Below are 13,358 nucleotides of genomic sequence, written 5' to 3' on the forward strand. Positions count from 1 at the left end.
TGCTAACACGTTAGCCATAACAATTTTATAATAGTAATATTTATAATAATACAGCATGCCATGGCTGTGGGTGTGTCTGTTGTGGAGTTCTGTCTCCCCTCAAATGGCCAAAAAAAGGACCCTTTTTACAATAGACATTTTGACATGTTGTAGTGGGTAAAGCACAGGTGCAATTAATAACATTAATGATGGCTACATCCCATTTTAAATGCTGCTGAGCCAGCATGCACAATACCAGGGCCTTAACCCAAATAATTATTAATGTTATATTTCACAACGGCAGTATTCCTGCTCACACACAAAGTGTCAAAGTGTCCACTGTGAGAAAAAATGTATCAATGTATCCTTAATCAGACAACTAACTTGAACCAAAATTTGACCTTACCTTTACTTCACCACCACCTTGCCCAACACCAAACATACTCTAAACATTCAGTATTGTCAGAGCCTCTAAGTTATAGATTTAAATAATACCATCACAGCTCATAGACTGTAATATATCTGTTTGTGCTGTTTTGCAATATTTCCTCACTATGACCGGAGTCTTTGCAGATGATCAGGAGATCAGAGTTTGCATCCTGTCACAGACCTGCAATTAATGATTGCCTTTTTATTGACTGTTACCACAATCTTTCTCTGACCTCAACTAAGTGTTTTGTTGCCGGATCCTAACCATATCTCAACCATTGATTATTTTCCTTTATACTTCTCCCCAAACCTAAAACATTGGCATTAAAACAAAAACATAACTGAACATGATTCAGAGTTTTGGAAAACTGTCTAATATCAATGATTTTGCCTTTTCTGACAATAATGTTGTCAGTCACCATATAAAATGACAAGCATGTGAAAAGTAATAATCTTTCAATCCTCCAATTTATTGTATTTAAATATGAGTTTGTTTTTTTTCTGTCTTTCTGTTTTGTTTCTTTCCATCTTCATTTTTTACTCTACACTCACTACCACTCTAACATTTCCCTGTCCAGATGGTGTGTGTGTGTGTGTGTGTGTGTGTGTGTGTGTGTGTGTGTGTGTGTGTGTGTGTGTGTGTGTGTGTGTGTGAGTCTCTTTGTGTGCTTGCAGCATGCAGGACTGGTGTCGGGTCAGCTCCCTGAGTGTGGTACTCACAATATAGCAAAGGTCAACAGCGCTGTTATCACTTGAACATGATCGGGCTTCGCAGAGAGGGAGTGAGATAAAGGAGAGAGGGGGAGAGTGCTCCCCTCCCCCACAGTCATTCAGACTCTTATAATTGCCCAGTTTAATTGGAGGCCTCTTAACGACCAGTGACTGGACCAGCCAATCAATTCACACAAGGTGTCTGCGTTTGTGTGTGTGCCTGTGTGTGTGTAGCTGCAGGGCCTTTCTGTAGCAGAGTTGATTAGGCCAGATGGGGTCAAGTGAAGGGGGAAGAACGCACACATACTGCATTAGAATGTAGAATATGTTCTGTTGGCAATCAATGAGAGAAAACGCTCTTGTAGGAAATAGACGGACGGAGTCAAGCAGTAGATGGAAATATGAAAAATAACGAGTGATATCATCAGATCACCAACAGGTTAAGCCACTAATAGACTGAATTATTATCTCTGCTAGGCATAAGCCTGATGGGGATCATGTTTTTGGTTGTGTGTGTGTGTGCGTGTGTGTATCTGTCTGCAGCTAATCTTCCATACTACTGGACCTGCCAGCTTAATATTTCTGTGCACATTTATGACTGTATTCTTAAGAACCTCTTGTGGTTGTGGTGATTCATAATTTTTGAAAAAAAAATTGAAAAAATTTGGACTGACTCTTCACTCTTTTTAACTGGCCAGTAAGAGATCAACGACTGTTTCAGTTAGGAATCTTGTTTCTGATAGGAACAACCAATCATGCCAATTGTTGCCATGTTAGATCAATCAATGCCAAATTTCAGTATCTTGAGTGTGGGCTGTGTTGAAAGTTCAAATAAATATTGATAAGACTCCTCATGAGCCTGTCGTAAAGCTTAGACTTTCGTCTTTTCAGGAGTCCTCACCATTTTACGATATGTGTTGTGACATATCAAAAGACATTGCCAGCAGTCAGCGAGGCTAAAAACAAGGCTCACCTAGTGTGAAGCAGGCCACATTTTGGCTTTTCTAAAACTGACATCCATAAAAAAGTTTTCTCTTGATCTTGCACCGGAGCATCTGCAGATTAATACCATACCTGACATGTTATGATCCACTAAAGTTAGACACGATACGAGATGAATAAACCCCTGTTTTCATTATCTTCGCCGCCATCTTGAGTGTACACACCTGGCGGAGATCTGCACTCTACTGACTGCGCTCTTCTAGTTTGGTTTGTGAAAACTCTGAAAAGGGGAAATTAATGCTCATGCTGTATTTTTTCCCAAACAAACCTTAAAAAAGACTCACGTGACAACATGTGATTTGTGATTTAGACTGGATCTATCAATACCGTACTCTGTGATAGAGAACAGGACAATGTCACAAATCATTAAGCCACATTAACTATTTATTTTTATTTAAAGCAAACACAAGAGGAAGAGGAAAGAGTGTTGCAGTAACGCAGCTGTGTTGGGTTTGGGCCTTGCTCAGTCGTGCAGCATAAGAGACGACCTCTGGATGCGGCAAAACTAGTGTTACCGTGATCACAGAGCAGTAGCTTACTCAGACTACTGCATGTAAAGGTGCCATGTTGAGTTTTTGACCACTAGTGGCGCCATAGAGGAATGTTTTGATGACTGGGTCTCAGTATTGTTTATGTCTTGTGTTCTAAGTACAGTGGAAACAGCTTACAGTGATCATGTCTGTCCGGGTCAAATTCATCACTATAAGCGGATGATTATTATATCCAATTTTTTTTTTCTTTTCTTTATTTCTCATGCAGATTACCATCTAATTGACATTTGTATATTTATTACATGAATATAAAGTAATGAAATGGGCAGCTTGACTATTTACAGAATTTTATGGACTGTTTCAAAATACAGTACAGCTGTTTCAAAAGCCTGTTGTGTCACTGCTGCATCTCGTTAGATCATTTTTGGCAGTTTGTCATAAGCTTCAAGGAGACTATGTTTTTCATTGAGGGAAAATTACTTTCTTTTTCCCGTCATGATTTCAATGTGCACACAGCACCAGCCTCAGGTCACCAGCCGTTTAGCAGACGGGTTACCATGAGGCAATAATGGTGCCGCAGCCGCTAAGTACATATCATACACGTAACATGGGAATAAAGTAAAAAAAAAACATGGAATTACTATAGTTTAAACATTTTTTTTTCCAGATGTTGTCATCTATGAAAAGCCCCAAAATGAACACTGTAAGCAGACTACTTGATTACTATAAGCAAATTATTTAAACAGCATTTGTATAGAAATGATTCTGTCCTGAGCTTTTTGATCCATATAAGCGTTTGATCACTGTAGCCGTGATCACTTTTTTTAAACTTTCGCTGACACGTACAAGATACAAGTTTCTTCAGACTGTAGAGTTGATTGTACTGAAACTTATGATGACATTTACAATGAAACTGTAAATGAATGTGGATCTTCATTTCCGATACGGTTCACTTGATAACGTGATAAGGTATTTATCAATAACCATAAAGCATATTGGATCAGTGCAGCCCTAGTCAACTGTAAACAAAACAATGTTGTTTACAATAATAATTCCACAGGGTACTTTTGAGTACACTTTTGTGGTAGCTGTATTTTACTTTAGTATTTTTTATTTTTTTACTTTAGTACATTTCAGAAGGAAGTTACATTTTTGAGTTACAGAGGCTCCTGAATAAGCTACAACATTAAAATGATTTAAATCAACACTCTGAAAGCTATTTTTTAGATTGAGTACTTTGACTTTTTGTAGTACTCACGTACGTTTTGTATTTTTACTCAAGCTAGATTTTAATTGCAGGGCATTTACATGTAGAGGAGTCTTGCTAAAAGATCTGAACATTGTTTTTCCGCCATTGCTTCTCATATTTCAAGCGAACGAGCTGGAGAGTATGAGCTTCCTCCTGCCTCCTTTACACGAAGATCTATAGCAGCGGGTCAGATGAGGTGGTCATGTTAATGCTATGCTAGTGTTGTGAGAAGGACTAGACAGTGGGAGGTCAGCAGAGGTCACCGCAGCTGTCCTCCGCTGTGATAGGCTGTCACCCAGGGGTGAGGGGTCAAGATAATTAGGCATGCAGAAATCCAGCGCCAGTGTTCTAACGAAGCCTGAGCTCGTTAACGCAGAGTTTTACACTCAGACCTGCCACTGGGCTGTGCTGCACCGTCACACATACACACATATATATATATACACTCACACGCAGAGTACATGTTTGCACACACACACACACACACACACTCACACACACACACACACACACACACACACACATAAGCACACACCTCTTGTTCTGGAGGTCCAGTACAAGGGCTGTCATCTCTTGAACAGCAGAGCACCAGGCTCAGCCACAAGGGAACAGAGGTGATGCAGACTTGTTAAAAGTTCAAATTATCTAAGTACATAGTTTCACAGTTTTTGAGATAAATACAGAGGGTGGTGGACACAATATTATTAATTCTAATATAATAGTTCCTCAATTTTTGTAGATCTGAATAATGTTCTATTTATGTTGCAACAGAAAGCAGCTGATTCAACTTAATGATGTTTTTTCATGGGGCTGTCGTTTGTGGAGTAGTTGAATCAGATTGTGTACTAAATATTTAGTAACAGCCCAAAAACATCAGCATTAAGCTTCTACGGTAGAAGGTTTATTGCAATGGCATTGTATTGTATCGTATTAGAATTCACAGCTACCCGATCATAAGAAACTCAAACAAAAGACAAAACACTGCTGAGTACGAATGCATAATGCAACTCAAAGGGGGAATGTGTGCAGAGTGCAGCACAGAGGAAATATTATCTTGCATGTGAGGTTGCGTTATTACTTTTATTGAGCTGTAACACACACAGATGTAACACAAACATACATGCAAACATGAACATGTGTATGTCTGCGTTTTTTGTGTGCCTTGTTGCTTCTGCCAGGCTGGCCAGCTGGCTCACACCAAAACACAACCTGGATGTGTTTGTTTGCTGTTGATGGCCATCTGTGTGTTTGATTTATTCTCTAATATAGATCCCTGACATATGGTCCCATTTCAAAAACCCAATGATTCTCCCCCTTTTTTTTAATGATTTGACATTAGGAAAGCACCTCTACAATAAAGATGTTAAAATCTTTGCTTTTCACATGCTGAAAGGTTTGAAACTGAGGATGAAGGTCGAGTTTAAGACAGACTAAAGGAAAGAAAGACAGAGGCAGGAGGGGGAGTTTTTTTTAAATGTCGGAACCGATAACAATATAACAGATATCTGCATTCATATCTAGATATCTGTTTTTTTCTCAAAGCAATTAGTCTTTGCTTTGAGAGTGATGTGTAGGTTAGAATGAATTTGGATGTAGCTTGAAGTTTGGATTCACAAAAGTTTAAAACTGAAGGTCAAACCTAAGACTTTCTCAAACTTCAACTGGCTCACAGTCACATATTCTCGCCAGTTTTGCTTGAGTGTGCTGCTTTACTTCTCCTCATAAGTTCATCCAACGCCTTTATGTGGCATTTCAAAGCCGTCTCAGTTGGTGTGGATTTAAGAACAAAAAACATGTTCCACATATCCACAAGGAAATTCATTGTGAATTCTGAACAGTATGAAATATTAATTTCACTATCTGTATTTGGGGATCTGTGTGTACTCTGTGTAGGAGACTGGGCTTGAATTCACGTATCCTGAAGGAACGCAGTGAGGTCGTCTTTACTCTGGTCTAATGTTAAACTGTTAAGCCTCAACTATTGCATGTCCTCTCTGTCTCCGTAGATTCTTCCTCAAGTTTTTCCTCAAGTGCAACCAGAACTGTCTAAAGAATGCAGGAAACCCACGAGACATGAGGAGGTTCCAGGTAGAAATCAACTTTTTTTTACACTTCTTTTACTCTTTTTATGTGTGTGTGTGTGTTTGCATCTCCCTCTCTATCTGTCATTTTCTATCTTTATGTCTAGCAGTCTATCTCCTTTCTCTGTCCCCTCTGTGCATGTAACACGTAATACAGTACTGCGACACATAAACACAGGAATGTGTCTGCGTATGTGTGTGTAAGTAAATAAGCTATCAGCGCCCTCACAGGAAACATGAGATCCTGACCCTGACTAGTCAGAACATAAATACACACACAATGCTGGGAGACGGAAAGAGAGAGAGAGAGTAGGATGTTAGAGAGAGAAGAAGGAAAGAAAGAAATACAGAAAGAAAGAAAAAGACAGGAGGTTGTGGATAAGATTAAGTGCCGTCCAGCCTTTATTATTTCCTTATCTTCATGGCCACAACACAATCAGGAAGACACCACTTCAGTCTGAGTGGAGATACTGGGCGCCCAGAAGATACTGATAGATTTATTACCATGGCACGTGTGTGCGTGTGTGTGAGCGATTATGTATGTGTGTGTATTTCTGTTGGTGCACTCTCGTGTGTGTGTGTGTGCCTGTGCTATGTATGTGTGTATGTGTGTGTGATAGGACAGAGAGAGAGAGAGAGAGTCATACAGTAGCGACAGTATCTGTGCCTCTAATTGTGCAGCTCTATTGTAGTGGAACCAGAGAAGACAGCTCTGTTTCCCTGGGAGATAATTAAGGGCCGGACCCATCAGGAACTATTGAACAGAGGAGGATAGACACCACACACACACACACACACACACACACACACACACACACACATACACCGCACAATATCTTAGTGTATGTTGAGTGTGACGGTAATAACAGTGATAACGGGTTACATTTAAAGAGCTTTTCACAGTTTCACGGTTTCAACTCCTCCTCGCAATGATCTATAGACCCCCGACTTTGTAATCCCTCATTTTTTCTTTTTTTCCTCTTACTTTTCTCTCTCACCCCTTTCCTTATTCTCACCCAAATCTCTCATCTTTTATCTCCTCACTTTCTTGTCCCTTTTCCCGTCCATCTCCTGCTCACTCTATCTGGCCCTCATCCTGTCTCATCCCCTGCTCCTCTCCAGGTGGTGGTATCGACCACAGTCAGCGTGGAGGGACATGTCCTGTCAGTCTCCGACAACATGTTCGTCCACAACAACTCCAAACATGGCCGACGGGCCCGCAGGCTCGACCCCGTGGAAGGAACGCAGTCTTACCTAGAGCACGGTAATACGGGAGTGTGTGTGTGTGTGTACCTTTTTGTGTGTGTGTGTGTGTGTGTGTGTGTGTGTGTGCATGAATGTGTGTAAGCCTAAGCAGCATGGCCACCAGATGGTTGATGGTTTAATCCTATCAGGTGATTCCTGCCCCTCCATCTGGCTAATCCAACCCACTAAAACACACACACACACACACACACACACACAAAATGCATGGTGTGGTGCTCTCTCTTTCTCCGTGTGTGTGTGTGTGTGTGTGTGTGTGTGTGTGCTGCTAGGTCTAATATCATTATGCTTCTTTTTCACTAACAAACCCAGAGTAAGGGATGTTGTTGTAATTCAGCTGAATACTGATAATCAGACACACACACTTACATGATGAGAGTTATTGTTGTGATGTGTGATTGGATCATATGAGCTTATACGCACAACAATCAGATAATATTGAAGTGACATAAAGCTGACTGTATCCAGTCTGTTTGGAGTATTAGGATACATACTGAGCTCTGTGTGTGTGTTTTTGTCATATCATTAGTTTAAAAAAATTAACTGCAATAATATCTTGTCAGTTGTCCTTGAGAAGAAAGGCTTTGGGATAAGGAAAGAATAAATAAATAGCACAGGCAGGCAAGGAACACAAAGCTACACTGTCAGAATGATGCTTGAAGAAAAACATTTATAATGATAAGACAAAAAATGGACAATTTATCCTCATCTTCACAGAATAATAACAATAATAACAAAAGTATTTTGAAAGAAGCAATAAAATAAATCTTTTTCTTGAGTGGCTCATCTATCACATAATACCTATAAAGAGTATACAAACTTCTTTTTTTCTTCTTTTGAGCAAGTTCATTCTTGACTTTTGGCAACAGAAGTCCACTTACTTACTCACTTAAAGGGTCACTTAAAATAATTCAGAGCTGATGGAAAATACAGTGGAGCTGATGTTTAAAATTCCAGTTATTCTGATGTTATATTCCTCTGCTGTAGGTCAACAAGCATTCAGAATAATTCTCATTTTACATGACGCTGTCCAAAAAAAATCTCAATAATTGAATAAGTGATGGTTTGAAAATGAAAAGAGAAGAAGCCCACACCTTGATCTAAAACCTCACCGCTTATTTCCTTTATTTATTCTCTCATTGTACTCATGGAACAATTTACAAAGAGAGACTTGGACTCAGTCTTTGACTCGTCATTGTATTCAGTATAAGTGTTGCGTGCTGATCTGGATGACAGCCAAAAGCCGAGGGTGTAGCATGAAGAAATATGAGGTGCAGATGCAACAGCGATGAAAGGCTCCACTCCAGATCCCCCCCTCACTGTTTAAAGACTGATTGTTCTTTAAAGGAAATGCTTTCCTACAACCATGAATAAATGTTGAATAGAATTTCACTCATCAAGACTCAATGTTGATACTCAAGGTTTTTATCGAACTATGGCAACTATCTATTAATATGTTTTACTCCTCTCGCCAGGAGCAGCCCCCTGCATTAAAGCCATCAGCCCCAGCGAGGGGTGGACTACGGGGGGCGCGACAGTCATCATCATAGGAGACAACTTCTTCGATGGTCTCCAAGTCATCTTCGGTACCATGCTGGTTTGGAGTGAGGTTGGTTTGCCTGCAATCATCATCCTGTCAAGATGTTGTTTCAACCCCTCGACTGTGTGTTTTTGCCCTCAGACCGTTGGAAGTAATTCAATATGAAAACATACTTTTCCTCATGGTCAGGCTCTTAACTGTCTGTGATCATGTGTGTGTGTGTGTGTGTGTGCGCGTGTGTGTGTGTGCGTGTGTGTGTGTGTGTTAATGTTTGTCTAAATGAGGTTTGCCTCTCTAATGAGTCCCCACCAACAAGCAACCGCCGCCCCTCTCTACCTTCCTCACCCACACTCCCTCTGTTTCTTTCTCTTTGGAATACTGATCAAATCAGCAGATTTTGATAGCCATCGGCTTAATGCTCACAAAAACACACACTCTCTCTCTCTCTTGCTCTCTCTCTCTCTCTCTCTCTCACACTCACACACACACACACACACACAGACACACACACAGAGCTCACTATCATACTTTTCCCCAGCGCCACTCCTCTACAGAATGTTTATTTGTCTTCTGACTCCACTCACCGTGTGCGCCGAGCGACCATGGCTCCCTTCCAACAACAACACTAAGTGTGTGTGTGTGTGTATATATGCTGGCATACATGGATGGGTGTGTGTGTGTGTGTTAAGAGCTGAGGGGTTTGTTTACAGTGTTGAGAGCCACACTTACACACACTAACATGTGTACAGAGTTTCAGTTCAGTTCAGTTCAGTTCAAACTGACTCAGCTCTCTTGGCGTTCTTCAGACTGGCTCCTAATGGATTTTGGCCAACCAAATGTTTCATTTGCACTCAACCTGATTATTGAGTCCTAAGCGAGAAAACACAGTTTGAAAAATTTGTGAAATTGATTGCATGTTTGCCAAGTTCTGTTTGTTTACAGCTCTTCCTCCTACCTGCATGTTTTTTGTAAACCAGGGCCAAATAGTAAAAACTATATTTAAAAACTCACCAGAATGTGATGCTCAAGTTTTGGTATTTGTCACATACAGCTCTACATAATGATTCCCTTTTCACCTGCTATCAACATCAAGTGCTGGTTAATCAGATTTTAATTATAGTAGTAAGTTGATGTTTATTTATGTGGCATTCCAAATAGTATGTGTCCCATTCAAGACATTGTTGTAGGTCAAAAATATAAAAAAAATGTAACAATACTTCTTCCAGTAAAACATTCAATACAAAATGATTATAACATCATATGTCTACTTACAAGATTTCATGTAATACATGTCAAAAAACAAGATTTCAAATATATAAATATAAGGGTATCTCCTTTTAAATGTTTGCCCCATAAACTTAAACTCAAGAGGAGAAAAAGGAAACTGTGTTTGCTGAAAACACCAAATTCAGATTCAGGACCTGTAATCTGATTTTATGCAAAAATGCATCAAAACCCAATGTACTGTAAATACAGCTCAGTCAGAGATGCCTTTCACCACCTTAAAAAGTTCAAATGCAATACATCTCCAACCCACAAACTAAAATAAACTTTGGAGTGGAGGTCCAGCTCAGTGAATATCATAACATTTAGAAATGGTCAAAACAGTTTTAAAGGGTGTAAAGCAGGGAAAAACACTTGCAGCAGATGTATTTTAATGCTACATAACCTGGCTGCACCAAATCGAGACTCAAGACGCCTGCAGGCAAAGAAATTCTAAACGTTATCTCACTATTTTTCTGTGATTTTAGTGATTTTGTAACAACCTACCAAACACCAACAGTGTCCTGATGCAGGAAAATATTTTGTTCTGATCAGGTGATGTATTTTTGTGTGCTAACTTTTCACCCCCCACACCCCTCCCTTCCCTCCCTTCCTTCCTTCTTTAGTTGATCACGCCGCATGCCATCCGGGTGCAGACGCCTCCCAGACACATCCCCGGGGTCGTTGAGGTCACTCTGTCTTATAAGTCCAAACAGTTCTGCAAAGGCACACCAGGAAGGTTCATATACACAGGTAGGTTCGTTGTACGCACACACACACACATACACGCACACACACACACAAAACACGTTCTTGATTTAAATATATTGTCTTCATTTTTCTTACATTTTCTTGAAGGTACGTTCATGTATTTGCATTTTTGTTTTTTTTAGAATTGTGTTTGCATAAATAAGAGCATTTGGCGGTGTGTGTGTGTGTGTGTGTGTGTTTTTGTGACTGTGCCTGCATGTGTGTGTGAATAGCGTCTATGAGTTGCAGTTCACTCTCAGGCCAGACAGTGTTGAACTAATGACTGTAGATTAGTCAACATTAACGACCCACACTCGTTAGAATGTTGCCATAATCAGAGGCTCGTTAAAACCAGCTACAATTAAACAGTCTGGTCTTTATAGCCCTCCATACTGAAACTATTAGTGAAATCATCCAGAACACCCAGTTTACTAACACACACATTAAACACACACACATACACACACACACACACACACACACACATACACACATACACACACCCAAGGTTGGGAAAGTGTGTGTGTGATTTCTGACTGGACTGTTGACTGTGAATGAGCGCCTTCCTGCTTCATTCAGCAGAGCAGGAAGAGGAGAGAAAAGAAGAAGAAAGCATGTGTGTGTCCATGTGTGTATGTGTTTGCTCATTTTCTTCACACATATGTGGAAATGGATGGAGGTGATGTGATGTCTGGTATTGATCCACTCAACATGGCTCCATCACATCATAATGGTGACGTCATTCATGGCAAAAAAAGAAAAAAACAGCTGCTGTATAAATTCTTTCAGGGATGAGACATTTAATGACCCCCAGTAATAAACCAAAGATAAAGATGAGGATTTAAACCTGATCAATGAAGATGAAAAAACTTTTCTATAAATACATTTTCTGGGTTACCGGTGGTGTTCATGAAAGCGTTGACATTTCTTGTTCGAGATGCAAAATGCTCACAGTGTAAAGAAAGTGATGAATTTTGTGTTTGAGCTTCAGCTACAGTTATTAGTTCTGAATAAAAGCAAGGCCCTTGTTTTAATATATGTGATAAACACAATGTGCTTTTCATAAAAAATATGTACAGCAACAAGTAACATAGAATAAGATTAGAAAATACAAGAAAACCACAACAGAACAGAAGAAAAAAGGAAATCAAGCACAAATAGCTCAACTTATATGAACTCATTCAACAATGTGAAATACTAGGAAACAGACTTAACAGTACTCGACACATTGGTTGATTGCCAAGTAGTTCCTGGAAGGTGCAGTGAACAAAACACAACAACACAAAACCAGTTAGCATAACATATGGGCAAATGAACTGTGAGTGCAATAAACCAGACCCAGAATATTTTGTTTTTGTTTTAAATATCTTGATAAATGAAGTATTTTTTTATTTTTGTGTGTGACGTGTCGTCTAAATGTCCCTGACTGGTAGTTTCTTTGTCCAGACGAAGGTAGTCGGCTTGCTTTTTAGTCAAAACATCTTTGGTCTGACCCTGAGGCTGGCCGGCTGGTAATTGGTCCATCTGGTGTCTAACTGCTTCTCCTATTGGGCGCAGATGACCCCCTGTGACCTCGCGATTGGCTGATCGCTTCAACATGTGACCCAGGAAACGCGATCCGTTACTGCGGTTGCCTGACCCCGCCTCAAGGTCAACTTCTTTCTGGAAGTCACTGGTGAAAGGTCGCGGCGGTGAAAGCCGATTGGCTGTTGTGGTTTTTCAGTGCTTTAGCTGTGGTTGCCTCTGGGTGTAAGGGCCGAGCAATTAAAAAAGCTCACGAGCACGCGCATACACATGCAAGTATGCAACAACATGCACACTTGAACACACACACACACACACACACACACACACATAAAGCCACACTTGCAAAAAGGTCATGTCTTACACAACTTACCACACACACTTTCAAACAGGGGCAGGAGTTAAAAGTAATTGTAAATCAGAGAGATATGAGGGAAAGATGGTCAGCAGTCTGGTAAACAGATGGTCTACCACATACATACATACATACACATACACAACACACACACACACACACACACACACACACACACACACACAGAGCAGTATGGCTGCTTCGTCTGCCTGGTGGGAAGAATTAACATTCTCGACATCATGCACTCCTATAAACACACAATGGTACAAAGTGACAATCAATAAATGCTCACGCAAACACAGACGTCACATACACACGTGAGCACATGCACACACGACATACATGCACACACACACACACACTCACATATCGAACAGATTTATTGTCAATGCAGCTGCATAAGAAAATCCATAGCTCAACTGTGGAGAAGAAACTTTCAGTAAAGGCTGAGAAAGCGTCACAATTTTAGACTTTTCTCTCCTTTAGGAGCAATTTCACTTTCATTTTACAGACAGAAAAAGGGAGAAAAAGAGAGATTGAACTGTAGAGGAGAGATATACAGAAAAAAGGAGAGACATATATATATATATATAAAGAGAGACATAAAGGTGGACTTTTAAAACTAGATTAAAGAATTAAAGATTAAAGAAGTATTGATCCACTCATGAATGGATCACACACAAGCACACACAAACACACACACACACACACACACACACAC

General features: G+C 40.1%; 1 protein-coding gene across 4 annotated transcripts in view; it reads left to right on the forward strand.

The window, feature by feature from the left end:
• Window positions 1-13,358, forward strand: part of LOC137195785 (transcription factor COE1-A-like) — a 94,087-nt gene that overhangs the window by 56,755 nt on the left and 23,974 nt on the right. For all 4 annotated transcript variants that reach the window (XM_067608399.1, XM_067608401.1, XM_067608402.1 and 1 more), the window contains exons 7-10: window positions 5,868-5,949; window positions 7,065-7,206; window positions 8,681-8,814; window positions 10,635-10,761. In XM_067608399.1, coding sequence (XP_067464500.1) covers window positions 5,868-5,949; window positions 7,065-7,206; window positions 8,681-8,814; window positions 10,635-10,761 — 485 coding nt within the window. The remainder of the gene's footprint in view (window positions 1-5,867; window positions 5,950-7,064; window positions 7,207-8,680; window positions 8,815-10,634; window positions 10,762-13,358) is intronic.

This window comes from Thunnus thynnus, chromosome 13 (assembly GCF_963924715.1).
Source record: "Thunnus thynnus chromosome 13, fThuThy2.1, whole genome shotgun sequence".
In the NCBI taxonomy this organism is placed as follows: domain Eukaryota; kingdom Metazoa; phylum Chordata; class Actinopteri; order Scombriformes; family Scombridae; genus Thunnus; species Thunnus thynnus.